The 24267-nt window shown below is 48.5% G+C and overlaps 9 protein-coding genes across 9 annotated transcripts; 4 read left to right on the top strand and 5 right to left on the bottom strand.

Moving 5' to 3' along the window:
* Positions 1 to 170: 170 nt before the first annotated feature.
* Positions 171 to 2366, bottom strand: K444DRAFT_645400 (Endopolyphosphatase; the record flags this gene model as incomplete). Its single annotated transcript, XM_024885082.1, has 3 exons — positions 171 to 800; positions 837 to 2164; positions 2210 to 2366. The coding sequence occupies 3 exons, from the start codon at positions 2364 to 2366 to the stop codon at positions 171 to 173; spliced, it is 2115 nt and encodes a 704-aa protein (XP_024732582.1).
* Positions 2367 to 3682: 1316 nt separating this feature from the next.
* On the bottom strand, positions 3683 to 5266 carry K444DRAFT_616739 (glutathione S-transferase). The gene is made up of 2 exons (XM_024880981.1): positions 4662 to 5266; positions 3683 to 4613 (listed from the first exon to the last, which is right to left on the bottom strand). The coding sequence occupies exons 1-2, from the start codon at positions 5034 to 5036 to the stop codon at positions 4173 to 4175; spliced, it is 816 nt and encodes a 271-aa protein (XP_024732581.1). The 5' UTR covers positions 5037 to 5266; the 3' UTR covers positions 3683 to 4172.
* Positions 5267 to 8525: 3259 nt separating this feature from the next.
* Positions 8526 to 9244, bottom strand: K444DRAFT_537175 (ADP-ribosylation factor 1; the record flags this gene model as incomplete). The annotated part of the gene is made up of 4 exons (XM_024875448.1): positions 8526 to 8618; positions 8666 to 8731; positions 8782 to 9026; positions 9097 to 9244. 4 exons carry the CDS (start codon positions 9242 to 9244, stop codon positions 8526 to 8528), a joined length of 552 nt encoding a protein of 183 aa, XP_024732580.1.
* A 500-nt stretch (positions 9245 to 9744) lies between these two features.
* K444DRAFT_616735 (uncharacterized protein) lies at positions 9745 to 10678 on the top strand. The gene is made up of 3 exons (XM_024880980.1): positions 9745 to 10032; positions 10084 to 10291; positions 10342 to 10678. Exons 1-3 carry the CDS (start codon positions 9838 to 9840, stop codon positions 10572 to 10574), a joined length of 636 nt encoding a protein of 211 aa, XP_024732579.1. The 5' UTR covers positions 9745 to 9837; the 3' UTR covers positions 10575 to 10678.
* A 1155-nt stretch (positions 10679 to 11833) lies between these two features.
* On the top strand, positions 11834 to 14752 carry K444DRAFT_616734 (MFS general substrate transporter). Its single transcript, XM_024880979.1, has 6 exons — positions 11834 to 12492; positions 12636 to 12710; positions 12766 to 13118; positions 13169 to 13531; positions 13594 to 13918; positions 13972 to 14752. Exons 1-6 carry the CDS (start codon positions 11973 to 11975, stop codon positions 14307 to 14309), a joined length of 1974 nt encoding a protein of 657 aa, XP_024732578.1. The 5' UTR covers positions 11834 to 11972; the 3' UTR covers positions 14310 to 14752.
* Positions 14753 to 14978: 226 nt separating this feature from the next.
* On the top strand, positions 14979 to 15998 carry K444DRAFT_616733 (alpha/beta-hydrolase). Its single transcript, XM_024880978.1, has one exon. The coding sequence runs from the start codon at positions 15032 to 15034 to the stop codon at positions 15785 to 15787; it is 756 nt and encodes a 251-aa protein (XP_024732577.1). The 5' UTR covers positions 14979 to 15031; the 3' UTR covers positions 15788 to 15998.
* A 1609-nt stretch (positions 15999 to 17607) lies between these two features.
* Positions 17608 to 19461, top strand: K444DRAFT_616730 (putative Zn-dependent hydrolase/oxidoreductase family protein). Its single transcript, XM_024880977.1, has 2 exons — positions 17608 to 17984; positions 18035 to 19461. Exons 1-2 carry the CDS (start codon positions 17842 to 17844, stop codon positions 19056 to 19058), a joined length of 1167 nt encoding a protein of 388 aa, XP_024732576.1. The 5' UTR covers positions 17608 to 17841; the 3' UTR covers positions 19059 to 19461.
* Positions 19146 to 21281, bottom strand: K444DRAFT_654767 (uncharacterized protein). Its single transcript, XM_024885958.1, has 7 exons — positions 21024 to 21281; positions 20818 to 20946; positions 20601 to 20764; positions 20088 to 20164; positions 19940 to 20036; positions 19520 to 19893; positions 19146 to 19470 (listed from the first exon to the last, which is right to left on the bottom strand). Coding segments are annotated over exons 1-7 (894 nt in total). The 5' UTR covers positions 21076 to 21281; the 3' UTR covers positions 19146 to 19469.
* Positions 21282 to 21416: 135 nt separating this feature from the next.
* K444DRAFT_616727 (uncharacterized protein) lies at positions 21417 to 24202 on the bottom strand. Its single transcript, XM_024880976.1, has 4 exons — positions 24025 to 24202; positions 22102 to 23931; positions 21922 to 22052; positions 21417 to 21872 (listed from the first exon to the last, which is right to left on the bottom strand). Exons 1-4 carry the CDS (start codon positions 24067 to 24069, stop codon positions 21668 to 21670), a joined length of 2211 nt encoding a protein of 736 aa, XP_024732574.1. The 5' UTR covers positions 24070 to 24202; the 3' UTR covers positions 21417 to 21667.
* Between the last annotated feature and the right edge of the window lie 65 nt (positions 24203 to 24267).

Here is a 24267-nt window from a genome sequence, read left to right as displayed (position 1 = left end):
CTATGCAATCTCTACCCTCGCAATTGGCAACGTGACAAGTCATAACCAAGGTATCATCCCAACGCAGCCGAACCCTGCAACGCCATCCATCATGCAGAAATGCAACCTACCCAATGCGAACTCCAAACAATGCCGATCAAATTCCCAATCTTCCATATATCATCAACAACTCATAGCTCCTCGCGGAACTCAGGAATCGAGACCTCGTCCTCGTCGAAAGTCCGAAGATCCTCCTCTTCCAAGGTGCCGACGAATGCGCGTTTGACGAATCGCAGCCAGACTTTGTTCTTCTCGTGCTGCTTGTGGTGTTTCTTCTTCTTGTGCTTCTTCTTCTTCTTCTTATCCACTTCGACCTCATCGTCTGAATCATTATCGATATCATCTGAAGTATCGCCGATCGTCTCGTTCTCGGAATCATCATCACTATCATCCGACGCATCATCGATCGTTTTGTCTTCCAAGTCCTCGATGCTATCTCCCTTTGCAGGCTTATATTGTCCAATTCGATGAGCCAAGTTTAGGTAGCTTCGCATTGTCAAATCTTTCAACTTGTAGATCGGGTCCGTGAAGGTGTCATATTCGACTTGGTATTGGAATAACTTGGGATGTGGTTTGTGCTTTGGGTTCTTGCCCTGGTGTTTCCCTGGCCGCCACTTGTCTGCGTCGAGTTCATCTTCGAATTCAAGCATCTCTGGTGTGATTGTTTCATCGTTGTTAATGTGCGTAAGGTTAGCGAAGTATTGAGTGTAGCCCAGCAGTGTCAATGTTTGTGGAGAATAGGCAGGCCCTGGCGGTGAGCTCTTCGATGGCGGAAGAGGAACCACGAAATAAGGCACCTTTGGCTTCTTCTTCTTCTTCTTCTTCTTCTCGATCGATGCTTCGTCATCGTCCTGGTTGGATGACTGTTCCTCCTCGTCGAGCCAGTCCTTTTCCTCGGTAAGAATCCCGGATCGTGTGCTAGCCCATGTTGCCGTTGCATCCAAACCAGTAATGTTGTACTCGATAACTCGCAGGGTCGGGAAGAAATTGGGTACAAGACTTGGGCTGACAAGTGTGATAGAGTATCGTTCTCCCCAAGGTCCACCAATCTTCTTCAAAGTCTTGTCTTTCTTCTTGTCTTTCTTAGACTTCTTCTTGTCCTTCTTCCCCTTCTTCTTCTTCCCCTTCTTGCTATCTTCGGGTTTGTTGTCCTTGACTTCCTTGACTGCTGCAGCAGGATTTGGTAACCCAGACCAGTCCTCACGTAGCTCCTCGAGATAATCATTGGCAGACTCGATGCTAAGCTCTTCCTCCATCGTGGCGCGTATCACTGATTCTGTGGAAACGCTATCCTCGCTAAGAAGATTGACCTGCTTGTGATCTTGCAGCATAAAATGGTCAATATTCATGTGTCCGTAGAGACCTCCAACGATAACATCGCGATACTGCTGGAGCCACAGGGTATATTTTTGCCAGCAAGTCTCATCCCAAAGTTGTTTGCTGTCCGTTCTGGCTGGAGGAACATGCCCCGTAAGGATAGCTTTCATGCCGCGATCGCGCATGAATTGAAGCTGGATCCTAAGCCATTCCATGTGCTCGAAACCTGGCTCGGAACGCAGTGCACAGCCGTCGACAGCGGCATTGTTCTTGAAGAAGTACAGTGTATTCAAACTGAAGACTGCAAGTTTCCCAGGAATGACTTCAACGTAGTACCAGCCTCCTCGCTCGAAGCCATGCCTTTGTTCCTCTGGGATGAATTCTCGCCAGATGTCCGTGTATGTCTTCAGCCACCTGTTCGGCCCCGATAGAAGGATGTTGTGTGGAAGGATGTCGTTGTTTCCGAACGTCGACACGATAGGGACGGTCAAGCCCTTGTTTGAATCGTCATGACGGAAGACCTCTCGAAACTTCTCTGCGATCCATCTGTTGGTGCTTAGCACCTCGTCGGCCGTTCGAGGGATCTTCTCGTCGTTATCGTGTCTTGCCGAGTCGCCCGTCCATACCACAAAATCGACATCCCGTACGTTTTCGGCGATCCATTTGAATGTGGCATTGACAAGGGCATAGGGAGTATCACAGTCTGACGTTTCGGTGCCGTATGTGCCTGCCAAGCCTTTGCCTCGATGGCAGGCATCATCCTCCTCGGTGGACGAATGGATTTTGTAGAAGGCATCTGGATGCAGATCTAGATCCGGTCAGATAAGTACAGAAGATAAGATTGTGTCCCCACCTGTGATGTGCAAGAATCTGCCATGCAGCTGTGAGGAGGCTTGAAAATGGGATGATTCCAGGTCCTCCAATGGCGGCTGCAGGGCTGGATCGGAGATAGGGGATGCATATAAAGCTTGGAGCAGACACGCTGCTAAGAATAAAAGATCGGAACGCATTTTCATACAATCTGGAGAAAAGAGAAACATCTAGGGATTTGTGGATATGCCCTCGCGCGGCGCCGAGCCCAACAAGGTGTGCTGTCGTCCGTGCAGAGAGGTACCTGTGACGACGTTCGTGGCTGCCACGCTGGGGTGTTCGGAGTTTATTCAAGTGCAAAAAGGGACAGATGCCTAAGCGTCCCATTTACTGTATTCTCAAGAAGGAAAATCCAGGAAGACGCGGACGAAATCTTGATGGTTCTCAGGGCTCCTTTATGTCTGTCAAAATCCGTATTCCAGCTCTCAAGGTGTCTCAGCGACCCTCTCCTCCTCCCTCCTCCTTTGGGGAGGCCTGGTTAGACGATTTCATCCAATCGTGAGTACACGTGTAGGACCGAGTCAGCCTCCGGGGGACAGTGATGGTATTTTCTTATTCTGACATTCTGACATGAGCAAAGCTGAGGACCCCCATGCTATACTCACGCGACCCCCGATGGGGTTCAAGATGTGGCCGTTGGGTGTCATCTCTGATCTTGATTTTGTGCTGTCTGACCTGCCATTATTGCGGCAGTCAGCAGAGATGGGTGAGAAACCTTAGAAACCCTCTGCTAGGGTTGAGATTTTGGGAGGCGCAAGCTGAGCAAGCTGCCTTTGCGCGTAGATAGAATAAGACCGCGTGCTTCTCAAAGCGTCAGGGAGCTGCAATGCTGAGACCCCTGTTTTGCAGGTGACGTCAATGTGCTGGAAGTGATGATAATAACTGGGGTGATAATGCATGCATTTCGGCATTAGGCCACCGTACATATGTGTGGTTGAGGTGGCTGAGACCCTTAGATGAAGCGGACTTCAGCAGATTGGGGGGGAGAAATGTTGGATTTCACAATGAAAACTCATGGCAAAGAGCATATTAAAATAATCAAATCAACTTCTTCAATCGAGGTGTTGAAAATATCGCCTTCAAGGCCAGGTAATAATGGGGATTTTAGGGTACTGTCAGCCAATTAAACGCGATTCCGACCCTCCAGAAAGGCAAGTTTTGTTAGTGGCCGTATGAGTTAAGATAAGCAAATTTTTTGCAATATTATCAGGCGTGATGGCAGGTTAGCGTCCAACAACACCTGCCTAAAAGATCATTACTAACAGCCAATCAGAGCGGTCTAATGCGATAGACTAGAACCTGTAAAGTTCCAGTTATCTATTCTCTTCGGAGGCGCAGGGTTAGTAATTCAAAAACCGTTTAATCAGAACGTTCAGCTAACAATCCAATAGTTCAAATCCTGCTCACGTCGAAGAGTGTGAATAAATTTTTTTTTTTTTTTGGAAAAAACCCCTACCTCAAGCGAAAATCTACCGTCGCTAATCGGATAAGTCAGACCGAAGTCTAGCCTTCTCCCTTTACTTTCCCACTACCTCATTACTTCCTTGCTCGTAGATGTCGATTTCAGTCCGGCGCACAACACAGGCACTTTTGCTTGGAACATTCCAAGACTCTATAAGACTATTCGCTAGTCTGCTAATGAAGAACCAGTGAAATAACAGAGGTTGAAGGAAGGCTTGGAACGTTCCGGACTCTGTAGAATGTTCAATAGTGTGCGAAGGAAGAGGCAGTAGAATAGCATAGGCAAAAGTAATACTGCATTTGCAAACATCAAACGCAAGCATCAAGCACTCGCCCAGCGTTGAAAAACCAGGCATATATAAACTTGCAATTCACCCAATTGGAACCGGTTCATCAGCTTGTGGCTTGAAGTGTTTGTGCACCGAGTCCGATTGGAAAGTGGATCATATTCATATAACTGCAGGGTGGGGTATCTCCAGCCCTATTTACGGCGACACATACTTGTAACTATACTGTTCCTTCGCTTTATTCCCCAGCTCCTTCAACTTATCCTCATTCTCCTTGAACTCCGGCTCTTCCTTCAGCCGTCTCTGATACGCTGCATTTGCTATCTTGCTCTCGGTCGGCACAGATGTGCCTTTCTTCACCGCAGGCCTATCATGAACCCTCTTCCACCACTTCTCCAAGTTCGGGAATTTGGAGAGATCCACGCCAGAGAAGTATGCGATGTTGACCCATCCGAAATTCGCTATGTCCGCAATACTGTATTTGCCCTTGCCTGGCCCGACCAGGTACTCCCGGTCTTGAAGCTGGTGGTCGAGGACACCATATAGTCGCTCCGTCTCGCCGACGTAGCGTTGGGTGGGGTAGGGGATTCTCTCTTTGGCGAGACGGTAGAAGTGGTTTGCTTGCCCTTGCATGGGGCCCTGATCATCATCAGCTATCTCCGATTGAAACAGAGCTCTGGGACTTACAAGACCTCCGTGTTGCCAGGAAATCCACTGCTCGCATCGACTCAGATCATCCGAGTCCGTGAACGAGAACTTGTGCTCCGGATCATAATGTCTCGTAAGATATGCGAGGATCGCAGCTCCCTCGAAAACAGAGAAGTCATTGCGGTCATGGTCGACAATGGCTGGGATTCGTCCATTGGGAGAGTATTTTGTGAACCAAGGCTCCTTCTGGACGTTTTCACTGATGTTGATACCTTGCCAGACATAGTCCTTTCCATACGCAGCCTTCAATTCCTCCAGGATGATCGAAGCTTTGTGTCCATTTGGGGTGCCCCAGGTAAGTAGCTCGATTCCAGATTTTGCAATGAGACCGGTAGGTCGCTCTGAAGAAGACATCGTGCGTGTTGTGACTGCTGGAAGGAAGTGTCGGGAGGTCTGGTAAAGCCTGTTCAAGGGTGACTTTAACATGAAGATCGTAAGTGCAATCAGGACCATGCGGTAGATCAGTCGCATTTATAGTACAGTATGCACGTGGATGCTCAATGATGAGGTGTGCAACGCAAGGCACTTACAAAGGCGCGACCCTTCGGCCACTGATTTCAAAGCATTGTGTGTGGTGTGTGGAGATTTAGCCTGGCGAAGAACTTAGATATGATGAGCTCAAAATATGCGCTTCGCTTAGTGACGTCATCCCTGCTTTTCGGTGTTAAGGCAGCTCGGAAGAGGCCCGAGTTGCGGGAGATCAGTTGGCAGCGTACTGTACCTTTTGTCATCAATTTGAAAGGAACCTCGATTTGACCTCCAGTCCGCGTTATCTTTGTTGTTACATCTTCAAGCAAGTGCTGTAGTGAGAATGAATGACCCCGGACTTTTGAACCATGGTGATCAAGATGCTAGTGCATACCCTATCCTAGAAGCGAAGGATTTGACGAATGCTTAATCGAAGCTCGCCCTTTGGCTTTGCCAGCAGCTTTTCTAGGCAGTACTGTTACTTCTGCTGGACCAAACCAACAGAGTGTCTAAAGATTCCATGTACCCATGCATATTAGAGAGCACGCTTCTTCGATCAAGTTGCGTTAGCCGGCGAGCAGGAGATTCTGCTACGCACAAGTGAGACCACCTTCCTTTTGACTGGGAGGTCTTCTCCGGGGTACAGCCGTCTGACGTTTGCTGTCAAGTGACACTCCTTTGCCGACTGCACGAGCTAGGCGGAGAACAGGCGGCGAATACTTAAACCACCATGTCAGTGCCGTCGAGAATTCTAACATTGTTTTGTTGATTCAATATCAGACATGGTCCATTTCAAGTTGAGCCTGCTCATCCATGGGTTATCGCTAGCTAGGAGAAGACTTGGGTAGCGGCGGAGAACGGGTGGAGCTCATCGAGGTAGTGCTAAAGCTTGTGCAGGACCCTTTCAGACTCACTTACTCGCTTGCTTTTGCTTCCCAAGTCCAATATCCATTATTCCTTGATATCCCTATTTTAATACACTTGTGATTGCACTGGCTTGACAAACAAGTCCCTGTGGTTGTGTGGAAGTAGTTTGTGAGTATTAAACAGAATGAGAAGAAGAGGGGGTTTATCAGGATTAACATCACCTACTAGTCGAGTTCTTGCCTAAATTCCTCATCGAACTTCCGAATCTGCCAACTTTCTCAATCTCCTCCCTACCTAGCTTCTCCGATCGAACATCTTTCCTAGAATTATTCGGGTCAAACATTGAATGAAAGGAACCAGAGTCAACCAGTATAAAGCGAGATCTGCAAGCAACGCGACCACAATACATAGGATTCTTGTCTCTGTGGAGCATAAGTAGCGAGAACTGCGCATTGGTGTGTGGTTATATATAGGATACCAACACTCGCTGTGCCGTTGTGCCAATGCAAAGCGGGGCAGTTGATTTTTTAGCATTGCCATGCAGAGGTGAGAAGGTAGTTGGTCCAGGGAGTCTCGGGACTTTTATTATCTGTCAAGTTACTATCGTCAATATTTCTGTCGTTTTTATTCATCTCGTCTATCTTCTTATAACTTATCTCTTTCCTCTATCTTTTTGTTCCCTCGGCAACTTGGGGTGGAATTTATTGCTATAGTTTGCGCACAACTGACTTTATGTGAGCCAATGACTAATATCACTGGTCCACACACTTTGCAAAGTCCATGCGTATTGACGGGCACGTCTAAGGTCTAAGGTGGCCCCCTTTCAAGACTTCGCTGGCGAGTTTTATGAACTTCTGTACAGCCTTAGATACGTGGCGCTCTTTCCACGATCTGCGCCAAGACCAAGGATGAACATTGACAGCAGCAGTGAAGTTGATGACGAAGGCTGTCTGACAACAAAGAAATGTAATGGAGTGTCTAGCAAAGTAGATAGTGATAGAGTCGCAGAGCCTGGTAGTATAGGGGATGTTGGTAACTAAACGCTTCTTCTTTAATATATGTTTGTCAGTATTAAGTCGCACACTTTTGACTTTCAGTTTTGTGATATTCGACCTTTTTTTCAAGTCTCTGGCAATGTCTGAATGGGGATGCTAATGCTTCTGGGTTTGTTCTTCTAAATCTCGAGTTCTGATGATCTAATCGGCATTTCACTTTCTGAGCCTTCAATCTTCAATTGATCAGAAGCAAGTGAGCACAATCAGACAAAGAATCTCTTGAGATTTTAAATCCTCTCAAACCCAGCATTCAATTACGAGTCTTCAATGTCCCGAAGTGATTGAGTACTTTTAGCTTTATTTCACTGTCACTGCCCAACTCCTTCGTACTTGCACAAGGCTTCAAAGTTTAGAATCGAGCGAGGACACCTAGACAAAGGAGATATTTGAAAATACTAGATCCTCGTGAACCCACTGTTTAACGAGTTCCTAAATTTCGGAAGGGAGTGAGTACACTCAAACTTCCAGACCCGCCTACAAAAGAACAGAAGGATTAGAAGGATGATTTCCTGCGAAAGATCCCCAAAGAGTGACATGTACCGACAAAGCGAATCAAGAAAACGAAACGCAGTGTTCTTTTGCCCGTGGGGGAAAGAGAAAGAGGCTTGCAAGATCATCTCGCTGCTCCAGCGTGGCGAAAAAGGGTCGTTTGCGCTCGAATGAACCAAGGAAAAAGGCACCGTCCGGTGCGAAGGATTGAGCTACGAAGCCACACTAACTAATGGCGAAAGCGCTGCCTTGGGCTAGGGAGAGGACAGATATAAAGGTGGTTGCGAATTTGCGATAGCTTGATACCTTAATGACAGTACGGACCAAGAGTAGGGGAAATATCATCCATATTCCCGCGCCAATTCCACACCTGTGAAACATTGCCTCCTGTTCTGAATCGCTGAATAGCAGTCAGGAGCTTAGAGCCTTAGTTTGCCAGACTCCCATGGAACACCAAGCGTGGCCCGTGAAGTAGATCCCGAGGCTAAGGTGAAGATGGAGGAGGGCTTAAGCCCACAAATCAAAAGAAAGGGAGGTATTTGAGGGGCAAGTGGTTTTTTTTCTAATGTGAGATCAATTCCGGACTAACTACCATGTGATCCTCCATCTACCGCCTGCTTTTATACCATGCTGAAACACAAGATTGCAAGGCCAGATGTAGGATGGCCGAGAGGCCAAAAACCACGCGGAGGGAAAAAAAGAGAAAACCACAGCCCTGAGAGATCCCCTTGGCTGATGGCATGTGCAAATGCAAAAGCCAGGGAAACCTGAGTAGCCTGATTCATCGTACAATAACCACCCTTGCGCCTCTTATGGAAGTGGACCGCTTGAAGAGACAAGAATGGTTGATGAGATGGAGCACCAATGATCGATAGGGAGGAGAGGTTGAGATTATGGACGTTTGCGATTGTTCTGTGGAAAAGCTTTCTTCAATCGGATTGGTGGGTGATAGACGACGTCAAATTTACTGGTGACCAGCCTTTCGGAGAGAGCTTGCAAGCCACTCCAAACCTTCGTAAAGACCATCTCCGGAGGTAGCACAGGTGGATTGAATGTACTTAACAAGGTTAGCAAATATCTTGGCTCAGTGGAAGATGTACTCACCCAGGCACGTTGTCTCAAGCTGTGAAGACCCAACTTATCTGTGATCTCAGCAGCATTCATGGCATTCTGTGTTTCGGTCAGTATTGCCTATTGGGAGGGGTGTCCTGGATACTGACGGGCAAATCTTGCTTGTTGGCAAAAACCAAAAGAATAGCATCTCTAAGCTCATCCTCATTCAGCATGCGTTGCAATTCCTCCCGAGCCTCAACAACACGGTCACGATCATTGCTGTCTACGACGAAGATGATACCCTGGGTGTTCTGGAAGTAATGTCTCCACAGAGGTCTGATCTTGTCCTGTCCACCAACATCCCATACGGTGAATTGAATGTTCTTGTATTCGACAGTCTCAACATTGAAACCTGGTTAGTAAGAAGTCAGTTGCAAGTCCAGGTCAGACCGAGTGGTGGTGTGCGGATAATGCAATCATACCGATTGTGGGAATGGTTGTGACGATTTCACCGAGTTTCAGCTTGTACAAAATTGTGGTCTTTCCGGCGGCATCCAAACCAACCATCAAAATTCTCATCTCCTTCTTTCCCCAGAGCTTATCAAACAGCTTTGAGAACGTGAGACCCATGATTGCGAGTGGGTTATCCGGCGTGTGAAATCAAGTGGGGTCGCTCCTGCGTAGATTCGGGTCTGCGAGGATCGAAGTCAGCATGGAGCGATAAAAGGAGGTACAGCGGCTCTATATGCAGAGTGACTTAAAGGACAGATCCGTTGTCTCGGTGGGTTTCGAGGTGAGTCCCAGACCAAACAGGCTGCCATGAGATGAACAAGCCATATCGTATCTCTGGATCCACATTTCGACACGCGATGCGCAGTCGGAATCTGCCAGCGTCGAAGGAATTCCGCAGCAGAGCTGAAGGCGAGAATGGAAAGAGCTTACAGTTCGGGGGGGTTCGAGGATAACCCGTTGGGGATGTTTTGTGATTGAGGGGGGTATGTTGGGTGAGATGTCGTCCGCAGAAAGACAGGACACCGCTGAAAGTGCGCAGCGTCCTTGCCTTCGACCCGCGCTAAACTTAATCGGGTGCCGGACTTTAAAAAGTTGTAATCTGGCAGCAGCGTTCAGGAGTGAATACGAATCGCGACCCAACCCCAATTCTTTCACTACCGTCTTTATTCTTATTTTCGACGTGTCATTGTGCCCGACTTCCCTTATTCATCATGCGGTTCTCCAACTCGGTGCTTTTGGCAGCAAGCAGCTTGCTGGGAGCTGCTCTCGCCCACAACATCCAACTGAAAGCGCATGGAAGGGAATGTTTCCACGAGATGCTGCACAAGGATGACAAGATGACAGTAACTTTCCAAGTAGGGGATAGGGAGTTTGGGAGTGCAGGCAGCTTAGACGTGGATTTCTGGGTATGCTGGCGGGAAGCCCCTTTTTCCACGTATTTACTGACCTCCTGGCAGATCCAAAACCCAGCAGGAGGCTACGAGACCCACGAGAGATCGGTTTCGAATGGAGATCATTCTTTCACGGCCCAACACGACGGGAAATACCTATACTGCTTCAGCAATGAGCATTGGTCGGCGTCAAGCAAGGACGTTTCCTTCAACGTTCACGGCATAGTCTACGTTCCCGAGGCGGATGCCCCATCAGACCCATTGGAAGCCGAAGGTATGATTGATTTCTAGATTGCACACGCAGTTACTCACAGTATTATCTAGTGCGTCAACTATCTGAACTCCTCGCCCAAGTGAAGGACGAGCAATCCTATATCGTTCTCCGAGAACGAACGCACCGAAATACCGCAGAAAGCACAAATGCGAGAGTGAAGTGGTGGAGCATGTTCCAAATGGGTGTCTTGGTTGGCGAAGGTATCTTCCAAGTTTGGTGGCTGAAGAGATTCTTCGAGGTGGGCAAGAACAGTTCCCAGCGCTTTGGCGTCCTAAGCCGGTAGCTGATTGACTGCAGGTCAAACGGGTTGTATAAGAAGATAATATGGGGTTTGAATTTCCGGCGCAAATAGCATGATGACGGGAACATGGCGATTCGAAAGGGGGTATCGAAATGACGATGTACCACCACTCGCGGGTCTTCAATCGAAAGAGCTTTTATTTGTAGTTTACCTGGCAGCAGAGCCGCATCCGATTCTCAAAAGGCCACCCGTTGAAAACTGCAGCTGCTGTTCCATACGATGTCTATTTTTAACTTTATGATTGTCTTTCCCGCATATTTGATTTGACCCTTGAAATAGCGTGATGTCAAAATGAACGAGCTACCCGAGTGGGCGTTCGTATTCGGACAGAATTCGTATAGTGCTATCATTGGATGGCTACTGTACATGTTAGGTACGTATCTATTCGAGGGCAACATTACCTATTAACCAAGGGGCAAGATCTAGACCCGCCCACCAGAACAAGTTCCTTTCCCCGCTGCGCGAATGAGACTTGGAACGCTGCAATTGCTGACCACCATCTTGGAGCTTCCAGTGATGGTTGCAAAGCACAAGTTTGTGACCCTTCTCCGCAGCAACAATTGGGCGATTGACAGCCCAGTGTTCCCACCAAGCAAATCATCCGATGCAGCCTGTGACAGTGGTTCCAGAATCAGAACACCACAACTTTTGGGTTAGAGTTTGCCCTATGGTTGGAAAAGCTTCAAACCTTCAGCGGCCAACAGATACGGAGTATCTCCAGAGAGTTCCCCACATTCGGTACCAAAGCAGGCGCGGGATTCAGTGTTGAGTGTTGCCAGGCTTGATAACCTGCTTGTTTGCAGAAAAAGCACTTCTAGAATCCAGCACCACGGCACTGGAAAGGGACACATGAAGGCATATGATGGTTCCCTACACATCAGCGATATCACCCCTCTGCCACTTGGTCTGGGCAGGGCAGCGGCCGCCGGAGGCAGTCCTAACTCCTTACTACTACGTACTAAATAAACCCATGTCTTCGGGCTGGAGAGGGCGAATGGGGCAAGGTGCGAGGAGTCGGACCACACACATTACGAGTAGGAGTCCTCCGTGTACGAGCAAGTTCGCGAACTCGAACCGACCACGGGCTTCGAAGCGTATTCGGATTATGAGGCGTTATGATTGGCCGTGGCGGCCCAGAGCGCTGCTCATCTCTTTCGGAGCTGAATGGTTCCGTGTCGAGCAGAAATACATTATCACTGTGCCGTGGCGATGTCTCCCTCCTCATTCTCTCCATTCTCTTCGTGCGATTTTCTTCTTCTCTTCACGGTAGTTCACACGGACGACGCCCATTGACGCTTCCCCACGTTTTAGAGTCGCCCCGCAGCAACACGAGGCTTCTTCCATGTTGTGACACGCTGTGATCGGCAGCACAGCCCAACCATGGCCTCGTATTCGTCGCCTTCCGAGCCATCCGCAGCGGCCACGGAACCTGCCGTTCTACCCAGCTCCACGGCTGAGTATGTTCCAGCAACCCCAGCTGACGACGAGAAGCATAATCCAACGTCTCCGGTTGATGATGAGAAGCGACATTCGACGGACAGAAGGCCGTCCCTGAATCACCATGCGTCGTCGCCGATTCCTGCGGAAGCCCCAGCCTTGGGAGCTGTGGGCTTTGTTTTAGAAGACGAGGAGAAGGCAGATGCTGCTGCTACAGCTTTCAAGCACCACCAATCGTCTCCACCAGCGCCTCACGAGCATGGGACTGGCCAGGAAAAGAAAGGGCCTCATTTGGTTGAAGAAAATGGAGTTGCTGCCCCTGCCACCGGAACGACCACGGATACGGAGGAAACTCAGGTCGGATCTGAAGGAGACGCTGAGGAAGAGGTTGTCTTCCCTGGCAATACGCAGCTTGCCCTGTTGACATTTGGCCTTTGCGTGGCTACCTTTACAGTTGCTCTTGGTGAGTAGTTATCCTGTCATGTCGTCCTGTTCTCTGCGAAGCCTTTATCTGGACCCATGAGAGTCTATGACATCTCGTTTGAAAGCATAAGAACAGTGTTCCGAGCTTACATTCCGGGGTAAGAATCATACTGACTGGCTTAGATAATACTATTATCGCTACCGCCATTCCCAAAATTACCTCAGTCTTTGATTCCCTCCAGGATGTAGGGTGGTATGGTAAGGACATCAATTCCAGAGGCTCAGTGGTCACAGGAATTCTAACCATCCCCAGGTTCATCGTATCTTCTTACAACCACAGCTTTACAACCTTCATTCGGACGAATTTACACCTACTTCAATGTCAAATGGGTTTACATGTTCGCCCTTGTTCTGTTCGAATTCGGATCTGTTATTTGCGCGGCCGCGAAAAATTCCGTAATGCTCATTGTTGGCCGGGCTATAGCGGGTGCAGGAGCGAGTGCCCTCTTCTCTGGTGCAATGACCATCATTGGCTTCACTGTTCCGTTAAAAAAGCGGCCAATTTACATGGCGTCCATTGCTAGCATGTTCGGTATTGCTTCAGTGGTGGGACCACTTTTAGGAGGTGTTTTCACGGACAAGTTGACCTGGAGATGGTGCTTTTGGGTAAGACGCATCATTGATCCAATCCAATCGACACAATACTAATTTGACAGATCAATTTGCCTTTCGGAGCGATTGCACTAGTAACAGTCTTCATCTTCTTCAAACCTCCCGAGCGAAAGTCCAGCGGCTTAACTACCAAAGAGAAGATCCTGGAAATCGATCTCGTCGGTGCTGTATTCCTGATCTGCGCTATTGTGTGTCTCCTGCTCGCACTGCAGTGGGGAGGATCGAAATATCCATGGAAGGACTCAAACGTCTGGGGCTGCATCTTGGGATTTGGCCTCCTTATTATCATCTTTATTGTCCAGCAATTCCGTCGTGGTGAACGAGCCACAATTCCACCAAGAATTTTTGGTCAGAGAACTGTGCTTTGGGCGTGCTTGTATTCTGCTTTTATGTCAATGGGTTTATATGTAAGCTCCGAACCCCTACTGTTTCCAACCAGGGCTACAGAAATGCTAACAATCCTTTCCAGACACACATTTTCTACTTGCCGTTTTACTTCCAGGCCGTAAAAGGAACCACTGCCGAACAGTCTGGCATTCGCACCATCCCCTATCTTGGGTCCATCATCATTTCCTCGATCATCGTGGGAGGTGGAATCACGGCCATTGGGTGGTATAAGCCATTCATGATCGTTGGTGGGGCAATATTTACCGTCGGAGCCGGAATGATTTACACGCTTCAAGTTCCCTCCGGAGCTGCCAAGTGGATCGGTTATCAATTATTGAGTGGTTTTGGTGCTGGTGGCGGTGTTCAAATCCCTTTCATCGCCGTCCAAGTTGTCTTGAGCGCAAAAGGCATTTTACCTTCCCATGAAAAGACGAATGAGCACTCTCTGACTTTCTCTTAGACATGCCAACCGGCAACGCCATAGCCATCTTCTTCAATTCCCTGGGTGGGGCCATCGCCATCAGTATAGCGCAGAATATCTTCACCAACGGCCTAACAGCCAATCTGCCTAAAGATGCTCCAGGCGTCGATCCTCAAATAGTCATCGGGGCCGGCGCAGCATATCTTCGACATGTCATCAAACCAGAGCAACTCCCGGGCGTATTATTAGCATACATGGCGGGTCTGAAGCAGGCATTCGTTATCTCGATTGCTTGCGGTGCTATCGGGACCATCTGTGCTTGTTTCGTGGAGTGGAAGAGTGTTAAGGGGAAGAAGCTTGTTCCAACTGCGGCATAGGCTAGAAGAGAGGCTATAGAGGGCTTCAAGTATATATATTTCCGGTTTCTCTTGTATATGGTTCGAGAGCATCTCTAGAGGACTTCTTGCATATCACATTTCTTGTATCCTCTTTCTTGTAAAAGAGTTAAGCATATCTTGGGGGCAATGCATTTCGGAACGAGCTCTTGGTCGGATCTGATGAAATAGATCGCAAGTTGTAGCAACATCTTTCTGTGGAGTTCCGGGACGAGTCCCGCTAGACTCACGACGCACATGAGAAAGGGATAGGCCGTCCATCTCGGTAAAGTCATACCAAAGAAACGAACCACGGGTGAGGCTGAGAACAAGCTGCCGATATCTTTAAAGCGGCTGCAAGGATATGACTGCAGCTCGTTTATCTGAGCTCCAAGTTGCACGCAGTATGAAATCAGTATCTATCTCAATTTCCAATTGTGGCCCCGCACGCTCTGTTTATTCATCCAATTAATCGCGTGAAAAGACTTAACTGGGAGAGACGAGAGATTATATAATGCACTTGCATGTCATGCCCAGCCGTGTAACTCTGTGGCTTTATTTTTGTCTTGGCTTTAAATTGTCACGAGCTCGAGACAGATGCATGGGATATTAAAGCCGAGTCAGCTGGAAGATAAAGACTAGCACTTCCATTCTTACGAAACTCTCTATTCCCAGAAAACAGGACCTGAAGATTAGACGTAGACTGTGAGAAAAAGAACGTCAAGATGAGTGAGCCTGCAGAACCAACGCCAGCGGCGGAAGTCCCCCATACAAACGGCCACGCACCACCCCAACCCACAATCCTCCTCATCCACGGCCTCTGGATGACAGGCCTCTGCTGGGAACACTGGATCTCCTTCTTCGCCTCGCACGGCTACACAGCCATTGCGCCCTCCTGGCCAGGCTTCGGGGACCGCACACCGGCTGAGATCCGCGCTGATCCCAAAGCCCTCCGGGGCCTCACTATCCACGCGGTCATCGAACACTATGTCAACATCATTGAGTCCCTACCTTCGCCACCGATAATCATGGGACACTCGTTCGGCGGCCTGTTCACGCAGATCCTGCTCAGTAAAGGATACGGAGTGGCTGGAGTAGGCATCAGTCCTGCTCAACCATCAGGCGTCGTGATCCTCAAGCCCAGCACGATAAAAGCTTCTTTCGGCGTCCTGGGAAATCCATTTACATACAACAAAGCTGTCCCTTTCACGGAAAGCCAGTTCCATTATGCGTTTGGGAATGCCCTGGATAAGAAAGAGAGTAAGGTGCTCTGGGAACGGTATTCGGTGCATGCGGCTGCGCATGTCCTTTGGCAGGGAGCGCTGGGGTTGCTTGGTGGTGGAGATGGGGCGGTGGATTGGAAGAAGGCGGATAGAGCGCCGCTGTTGCTGGTTGCGGGCACGAATGATCATGTGGTGCCGAGGGAGGTGGTAGAGGCAGAGAAGGAAAGAAGTATGCTGGGAAGGCGGTCGTCGAGTTGAAGGTTTTTGAGGGACGGACGCATGGGATTGTTAATCAGGACGGTTGGGAGGAGGTTGCTGGTTTCGCGTTAGAATGGGTGAAGGAGAAGGCGAAGGTTTAGGGATGGGCGTGAGCTTGAGCGTATACCCTTTTGCGTGATTGTGACGTCTCTTTTTCGAGTGACTGACTCTTGATATTTAACTCCTTTTACTTTTTGGGGGGTCTATAGCTCTAGAGTTCGAAATTGGGTTTGAAAACAATAACATGCCGCTTGGCACAATTCGCTGAACTGGAACTTCAAACAGGCAGACTGGGACCTGCATTTCAACCAGGCGGACCGGTATCTGCCCTTCAACCAGATGCAAGGCTACTTGCCTGTCACTGTAGCCGCGCGAAGGGATCTGGTGCTATTCGCTAGTTGAACAGTTTGCTTGGCTTGAAGGAGATGCCCAAATGGCGATGAGCCTTGTTGTTGTCGTGGTATAAATCCGGATCGAAATTATTACCGAGGATTTGTTGCGGCGCCCACCACCATCAGTCTCCGAGTAATATCATTACCACTTGCAGCCGGGAGAGTTTTGAAGTAAAAGAAGTGTTGAGAATTGCTGATCAGAAGACAGGCGCATCCGTGTGAAGGAAGTATTAACTATGTGACGGAAGAAGTGACAACTTTGACAACTGCGTAGCGGAGTGCTGACTCGGCCTGCGGATGGGTTGCCTCAGGAGAGGCTGTTGCTTGTATTTAAACTGCTGGAAACAGACGAGACAGCAGTTGAAGTTTCACTGACGATCTACTACGTTTTCGCACTCGGCTGTGGCCTCGCTTCAGGGGCTTCGGATGTCAGATCTCTAATTCAAGATCCTTTTCCCACATCTCCTTTCTTTTCTGGAACTTATTCCACAGTCCTCGTCTGATCGAGTGATGACGACAAGAGTATGCATCTGCGCATGGAATGAAAACGGAGGTCGCGAGAATGCACGAAAAATGGCAAGCACAAGTGCGCATTCCGGCGTTGGCATTTGCCCGAGTCCGGACTCAGTGGCTCAAAGCTCCTGACCTCCGTCATGGCTTTTTATCGTTACAGTTATATGCGAAAACTCCCTGTTTTCGCGATTTTTTGGCAAAAGCATACTTTTTGAAAAGTAGAAATTGACTTTTACCAAAACCACGAATTTCTTAATAAAAAGTAGATATAAAGATTCGCATTACTTTAAGGAGTCCAAATATATACTTTTTATAAGGTTCTAGGTAGGTTCTTAATTAATTCTGTAAGATTTAAGGAAAAGAATTTTGGTGTTCCTCAATTTCGTTTAAATTCTGTCCTCGCGGGGCTCGAAAGTCCGCAAAAAGTACTCAAAGATCGTACGTTTTTACCTTTAATTTTATATTTTTGCCGTAGAATTTTTTCTCTTTAAGTAGTCTATTAGAACTAGTAATCTTTTATTAGAATATTTTATATATTCTAAAAAAGCTCCTAAGCTCTTCTTTTAAGGTACTTTTCTAAGTGGATTTTTGGCCCTTTTCCTCCCAAAATTCACTCTGGCAAGCCTCGCACAGACGAAATTTAAGCGAGAACGAGGAACACCAAAGTTTCTTTACTTTAAACCCTTAAAATTATTATAATACTCCATTTAAAACTCTTAGTCTAATAGATCTTTAGGATACTTAAAAGAAGGCCTTTCTAAATATCTACTTTTTATTAAGAAATTCGTGGTTTTGGTAAAAGTCAATTTCTACTTTTCAAAAAGTATGCTTTTGCCAAAAAATCGCGAAAACAGGGAGTTTTCGCATATAACTGTAACTCCGTCAGCATCCGAAGGAGGGATGAGATGCTTTCGCGGCCATTGCAACCTACATTTACTGTGCATTCGGCCCAGACAAGTGCTATTTAATGTCTCATTTCGTTCGTCCTATTTTCCTCAATCACTCTTGTAATCAATGCGCGCTTTCTTTCGTACTCTTCTACGGCGACATTCGGCTCGGCCAACCAAAGATTCCAATCAGAAATCCTCCCCAACACAGACACGAGTGATGTCGGGCGGTATGACGGCAACGGCATTGTACGCCTGTACAATGACCAGTCCCACAGCTTTAGAAGCTGTGCCAGAGGATGCAGAAGCAAAGGCGCATCATGTGAAAGGTGGGAAAGGTTTCATCAACCCATGGGATTCTTGGCGTGACTTCACTCCAGCCGGGATAATGAAAGCTATGATCTGGTAAGCTCCAATTGTCCCACAATCCCTTGAACTACACTAACATAACCCAGGCGGAGATTAACAGGAAGCCTGAAATTCCCCGACACCACCCCTCCAACCGTAACAGTAATCGAACCCACCTTCCTGCCCTCCCGAACAGCATCAGATTCCCTACGAGCGACATGGCTCGGCCATGCCTGCTACTACGTCGAGTTCCCCTCCGGCCTCCGCGTCCTCTTCGACCCTGTCTTCGAAGACCGCTGCAGCCCCTTCTCCTTCATGGGACCAAAACGGTACACGCAACCGCCCTGCCACATCAAAGACCTCCCCATCGTCGACCTAGTCGTGATCTCGCATTCGCACTACGACCACCTCTCGCACCCGACCGTCCTCGAGCTACACAAAGCACATCCAAATGCCACTTTCCTCGTCGGTCTGGGGCTTAAGAAATGGTTCCACGACTCCGGGATCGAGAATGTGGAGGAATTGGATTGGTGGCAGGATGTCGATATTACGTTATCGCCTAGTACGGGTGTGAAGAGGATCTCAGATGCATCCTCCACTGGTCCATCAGCAAAAGGGTCGGATATAACGGCTCGGATATCCTGCCTTCCGTGCCAACACATCTCAGCACGCAGCGCCTTCGACAAAGCTCACACATTATGGGCTTCCTGGGCTGTGACCTCAGGAGGCAAGTCAGTGTGGTTCGGAGGGGACACAGGATACCGCGCGGTCCCTGAACTGCCTAAAGAGGTAGACGATTACGGAGATGAATACGCGCATCTGCCCCACTGTCCTGCGTTTAAGCAGATCGGAGATCTGAGGGGACCTTTTGATTTGGGATTGATACCGATTGGTGCTTATGATCCGAGATATATCATGAGTCCCATGCATGCGAATCCGTTTGATAGCGTGAATATCTTCGTGGATACGAAGTGTAAGAGAGCGATGGGAATCCATTGGGGAACTTGGGTGCTTACTACTGAGGATGTATTGGAGCCACCGCAATTGCTAAAGAAAGCAATGGCGAAGAAGGGACTTCCTGAGACTGGCGTTTTTGATGTTTGTGATATTGGAGAGAGCAAGGAGTTTTGAGGGCTCTCTATGGCGTTTTTGAGAGCAAGGTTATGACCTAGATATTGTAACAATTAGACCCCACTCATCTTGGAATGATGATAGGTAGCTTAATCACAATTTATGAACTGGAACTAAAGTAGACGTGCAAATGAAGTGTTCTTTCCTACGGAGTACAAACGGATGAGTTGACCGCTATGTGATCTTTCCACCCTGTTTTACAAGCTCCATCCCTTTCCACCCGCGTACATGACAAGAGAATGTTTTACTTTTGTAGAACGAAATTCAGCTAGGAGTTTACTGAAGAAAGGAAAGTCATTATCCACATCACAACCGTTGGGATCCGACGGCGAAGATGCTTTTGGCCTTTTATGCAGAAATGCACCGTGAATGATAATACCGGAACGTATTATAGCCGCTCTAAGCTTGCAATCTGGAGAATGTAAATAAGAGGATAGTATCAATGGGGATGGAGAATATACCAGTAACGGCGAGCACGATCGTAATCCGCTGGAGGATAATCCCTTGGAGGGTAATCTCTTGGTGGAGGTCGATCATAAGGAGCCCTGCCATTGATGTAAGGATCAGGGTATGGTTCACGACGATAAGGATCCTCGAACCGGCCACGCGGGGGTGGATAATCATCAATGGGACCACGAGCTCTTGGAGGAGAACGGTATCGGCCACGATCATCATCATAATAGCCACGACGGGGTGGGCTTCTATCACGATAACCATCACGACGAGGACTGTATCCACGAGACGGGCCACGACGATCATAATCATCCGCGGCGTAGGGTCGGCGAGGCATGGGCGATCGGGATCGGGCTCGGTCACGGGGGACATCAGGTTGGGTCTGTAGAGGTTAGTGGACAACACTTGGAGAGGAGAGAGGTACCAACATCAGCGACACAGGTGACACGAGCTCCCTTGAATTCACGACCGTCAAGCTTTTCTACTGCGGTCTTAAGATCCGCAGCAGTCTCGAACTCAACAAAGCTTCTGACTTGTTAGTAATTGAAGTTCTATGTGACAACGGGAGATACTGACCCCTTGCCATCCCTATCGCGACCAGTCTCGGAGTAGACTACGTCAAGGCTGGATTGACGGGCGAAGTCTTTAAGGTCCTATATCCAGATCCATGTAAGTCGTCATCCAGGTATTTGTTGTGCAAACGCCAAGGTAGTGTGGTAGTTGCCTCCAAATAGTAGCCAGAGAAACAGTTCCCGAATTGAGAGGTACATTGGTCCTATGGATGAGCGCCTTCCTGTGCAAAGTAATTGCTGTCCAGTTATGAAAATGGCAGCAAGTAATAGCAAAAAGAAGTCGGAAAAGGATAAGAAACGCCACACAGGAGATGTCCATCAAGTCCAAGGCTGCTCAGGCAAATGCACTAGCAAACTGCGGCGGTACTCTTGACCGCCAGCAGGGCATGATGCTGGCCAGGACTGACATGATATGCCGAAGAACGGGTGATACAGTAAAGGCGTCCAATTGTTATGTTGCTCAGAGTCCAAATAGCATGCTTCCAATAGTCCGGAAGAAGGAACGGGGATAACAGACCTGCCAGCTGGTTTCACCTGGAAGTCCAGAGATTTGCATGCGATGAGGGGTTCGTCTGGGACGAGGAGCGGTACGCTCAGTATTGGCAAAGGCATCGCGATTACGAGTACCACGAGCAAACTGAACAGTCAAACGTTCGCCCATGAAGTCGGAGCCGTGGAAGGCTGGGAGGACTTGTTATTATGTATTCGACCTTGGAGGAACAATGCGGCCATACCGGGAACCACATCGCGGGCATCCATAGCATCCTTGTATTCGATGAACCCGAAGCCATTCATGAGCTTGATCTCGGTGATCTCTCCGGTGCCATGAGTGTTGAAATGGCCCTCGACGTCAGCTTTGGTGGCTGGGGATGGTCAACAATATTCTTCGATAGTGGAGAGGCGCGAAGTCGCAAAGAACTATGCGACGAAGTTTGCTCACCATTTCGAGGAAGGTTGCCCAGGTATAACCTGGTGGAAGAGACCTCAGTCATGATGAGGTGCTGTGGTTGAGGAGTTCTTCACGAGGGCTGGACGGTCGCGTAGACGAAAGAACGCTCCGGCTGGGACAGAAGCGTCAAATATGTATCTTCGCAGTGGTCGACGGAAGATGTAGGCACGAAAGTTGCTTCTTTGCGCAACGAAAAACGAAGCGCTGTAGGTTGCAAGCTGGTGAGGAGAAGAAGGGCGAGAACTTCGCCTCATTCCAGCTCTTCCGCCCTGCTCCCGATCGATTGGTTCTGGAGAAAATAGCGCAGCGCTCGGGCCGGCAAGCACGTGATATTGTTTTGTTGTGGATTTGGAAGAGCAGGAAGTTTTGATCAATGGCTTTCATGCAGCAAGTAATCTCTGGTTTGTCTGATCCACTGGCCACTGAAGATAAATATCTAACATTCATTCTCGTTATCATTACGAACCAAACAAGTCCATTAACAAGCATACAAGCCTGCTGCCAAATGCAGCCTTCGATGTCCCACCCAAAACGCCTCCTGCCTATGGTTCAAATCTCAAGGCGTTACGCCCTCAATCTACTCCAACAAGCAAGCCAAATTTGAAACAAGGGAACCAGCCGATTCAGCCACTTCATCACATCTCAACATCTTGTGTATCTTCCCTTCCCTCCTCGTCCCCTCCCAACTCATGCTCAACTTCATCAACGACAAACCCCTCATATTCTTCTAAGTTCTTCTGGATGTGTACCTTGAACTTGATGATATCATTGAGCATCTTTTCAATTTCTGTGTGTAATTCTTCTCGGAGAGCGTTTGCTCGAAGTGTGAGTTGCTCATACCTAGCAAACATTAGAATCTAGGCTTGTGACATGAATGGGTCTGACCTACTCGATGTTGGTATTCATCTCACGCTGCTCCATCAACTGGACGGATTCAGTGAGACCCGCTCGCATCTTGGCCAGCTCTTTCTCCATCTTCTCGATTTGAGCATCTGAGGCGAGCTTCTGAGTTGTGGTGACCTATCAACTCGTCAGTAGGGGTTTGGAAACAGGGGCGGGATATCCTTACTTCTTTAGTCTTTTCATATTCTTCCTCCGCAGCCCTAACTCTGTGCTCAAGGGCCTCAACTTCGCCCCGTTTATCCTCGATAGCTTCCTTGATACCATCGAGCAGATCATGGTGCTTCATCATCTCGTCCATCGCCACAGTACGTCTCTCCGATATCTCTTTTCTTAAGCTTGAAAAGCTTGCCTTGACTTGGCCACGGAGATCCAAGTTTAGAATGTGAGCAGGTTGATAACCAGTGACTGGATCCGCCAGAAGCCTGTCACTGTCCGCATTGCCGCCCGAGGCGCCCATCTGCGAAGAAGAGAAGTTGGGCCCTTCGTTCACGGTGACATGTAATTCATAGTTTTTGCCCTTCGCGTTAACGGCGGTAGCTGGAATGAGGCCAATCTGATACCCGAGGCTGTTGTATTTGTCGACCATACGTTCCAGGTCCTCGAGCTTGCGGCTGGCTTCGCCTTCCTTTTCGGTGACTTTCTTCTTGGCTTCTTCGAGTCTTTGAGATGTCGACTCGATACCCTTCTGAAGTCGCTCTCTTTCTGAAGTCATCCGATCAATATCTGCCATGCTGATGCCTTGATCATCAACCGCCCTTTGCAGATTTGATCGTTCATCATCGGCCTCCTTCAATTCCAGCATCACCTTGTCGAGCTCCTCCTGCAGAAATTGAATTCTCGCCTCGTACTTTTCGGACTTCTGGTTCATGCGGTTATCAAATTCTTCAAATTTGACCTTATCCTCCTCCATGATCTTGAAGTTTCTGTCCAGAGTCGCAACATCTGATCCGGATTTCTCGAGAATTTCAATCTCCTTCTGTAATCGCTGGTGTTCGCCTTCCAGAATCTGCAGTTCGTCCAAGTACTTGGAGTTAGCCCTATCAAACTCCTTTGCCATGGCCCCAACGTGGGGTGCCAGGACCCGATCTTGGTCATCGTCTCCAGCATCTTCGTCCATTGACAGCCAGTCTCGGTATGCTCCACTCAAGAAACCAAAGATGATTCTATCCCCGCTAACATCCACACCAGTCTCTGCGCAAGCATCGTCATATTGACTCGCTCCATACCCGTCGAGCATTTGAGCGAGCTGCATCATCCAATGCAAAAGACCAAGGAAGAGATGCCAAGAGTTCTGTGATCCCACAGCTGAGAGCGAACTCTTTGTGATGGACTTTTGGTATGGATATCGTAGTTGAACAAGAATTGGAGGCACTTCTTGGTCGATACCCTTTTGAAATCGATAGCTGGGATCGATTCGATGGTAAAGCCATTGGAACATGAAATTAAAGTCCTTTTGCGTGGGCGATCGCATTGTATTCTGGGAGAGCATATGCTTCATTTCCATCTCAAAATTGTTCGCCGCCATATAGTCTAGAAGCTCTTGTCCAATTTTGTTCTGGTAAACGCGGTCCTTTAGTGGTCGAGGATCGTGAGGAACTCCTGCTGGTTGTGGCGCTTGCTGAAAGAAACTCTGATGGCCCATGGGCCCATTCGTGGAGGTCCGCGACCGATACACACTGCTTCTTCGTTCCGACCCTTCCGCGGACGATCGTCCCATCTGGCCTGGTGCATAGCTCTTTCGACCACCGCTATTTTGGAACGATGTGCGCTTGACCGAAGACATGCCCATTTCCGCCAAGTTATTGCCTGAAGATGAACGTTGGAACATGGGCTGGTTCGGTCGAGGAGGCGCAAGAGAGGCTCGAGATCCAGATATTGAGCGCACATGGCTGACAGTGAAAGGTGCGGTACCATTGGTACCAGAGGATGACTTGGAGCGCTTCAACGCAGAGGCTGGCTGCGGGATATTGGAATTATAGTTTATGCCGCCGAGGGTCTATATTAGACTAGGGATCAGTGAAAAGCCCTATGTATGCGAAGTGAAAGCGCCATCAACGAATTTTGAATCGAGTGTTGAATGAGAACTCACCTCTCGTGGCCGTCGCACGGAGAAGAGACCCGTGTCTTGCGACATTGTTGCGCGTGCTGTATGTAGTGTATGTTGTGATCACTGTATGCACTTCTCATGAGAAATATTCTGGTAGGGAACTTGAATATGGAACGCGATACTGGGGTTGAATGTGAAAAGTGTGCAAGTTCAAGTTCCGATGCGACGGCGAGGTTGTCAACAAAGTGAGTGCTCGATTTCCATAGGCCGGCACCAAAATGTAAA

The sequence above is a fragment of the Hyaloscypha bicolor genome (assembly GCF_002865645.1).
Source record: "Hyaloscypha bicolor E unplaced genomic scaffold K444scaffold_124, whole genome shotgun sequence".
Classification (NCBI taxonomy): Eukaryota; Fungi; Ascomycota; class Leotiomycetes; order Helotiales; family Hyaloscyphaceae; genus Hyaloscypha; species Hyaloscypha bicolor.
Note: the sequence above shows the minus strand (reverse complement) of the source record. Positions and strands in the feature narration are given on the sequence as shown.

Bases quoted from the DNA above. Each gene is read 5' to 3' on its own strand.
- K444DRAFT_616739 (XM_024880981.1), bottom strand. From the start codon at position 5,036: ATGTCTTCTTCAGAGCGACCTACCGGTCTCATTGCAAAATCTGGAATC. The intron at 4,614-4,661 runs GTAAGTCCCAGA...GATGATGATCAG, and splicing joins CCTGGCAACACGGAGGTCTT to GGCCCCATGCAAGGGCAAGC.
- K444DRAFT_616735 (XM_024880980.1), top strand. From the start codon at position 9,838: ATGCGGTTCTCCAACTCGGTGCTTTTGGCAGCAAGCAGCTTGCTGGGA. The intron at 10,033-10,083 runs GTATGCTGGCGG...ACCTCCTGGCAG, and splicing joins GCTTAGACGTGGATTTCTGG to ATCCAAAACCCAGCAGGAGG. The intron at 10,292-10,341 runs GTATGATTGATT...AGTATTATCTAG, and splicing joins AGACCCATTGGAAGCCGAAG to TGCGTCAACTATCTGAACTC.
- K444DRAFT_616734 (XM_024880979.1), top strand. From the start codon at position 11,973: ATGGCCTCGTATTCGTCGCCTTCCGAGCCATCCGCAGCGGCCACGGAA. The intron at 12,711-12,765 runs GTAAGGACATCA...AACCATCCCCAG, and splicing joins CCAGGATGTAGGGTGGTATG to GTTCATCGTATCTTCTTACA. The intron at 13,919-13,971 runs GCATTTTACCTT...ACTTTCTCTTAG, and splicing joins AGTTGTCTTGAGCGCAAAAG to ACATGCCAACCGGCAACGCC.
- K444DRAFT_616733 (XM_024880978.1), top strand. From the start codon at position 15,032: ATGAGTGAGCCTGCAGAACCAACGCCAGCGGCGGAAGTCCCCCATACA.
- K444DRAFT_616730 (XM_024880977.1), top strand. From the start codon at position 17,842: ATGACCAGTCCCACAGCTTTAGAAGCTGTGCCAGAGGATGCAGAAGCA. The intron at 17,985-18,034 runs GTAAGCTCCAAT...AACATAACCCAG, and splicing joins ATAATGAAAGCTATGATCTG to GCGGAGATTAACAGGAAGCC.
- K444DRAFT_654767 (XM_024885958.1), bottom strand. From the start codon at position 21,075: ATGACTGAGGTCTCTTCCACCAGGTTATACCTGGGCAACCTTCCTCGA. The intron at 20,947-21,023 runs GTGAGCAAACTT...GACCATCCCCAG, and splicing joins GGGCAACCTTCCTCGAAATG to CCACCAAAGCTGACGTCGAG. The intron at 20,037-20,087 runs GTCAGTATCTCC...ACAAGTCAGAAG, and splicing joins CGCGATAGGGATGGCAAGGG to CTTTGTTGAGTTCGAGACTG.
- K444DRAFT_616727 (XM_024880976.1), bottom strand. From the start codon at position 24,069: ATGTCGCAAGACACGGGTCTCTTCTCCGTGCGACGGCCACGAGAG. The intron at 23,932-24,024 runs GTGAGTTCTCAT...AGTCTAATATAG, and splicing joins CCGTGCGACGGCCACGAGAG to ACCCTCGGCGGCATAAACTA. The intron at 22,053-22,101 runs GTAAGGATATCC...ACGAGTTGATAG, and splicing joins AATATGAAAAGACTAAAGAA to GTCACCACAACTCAGAAGCT.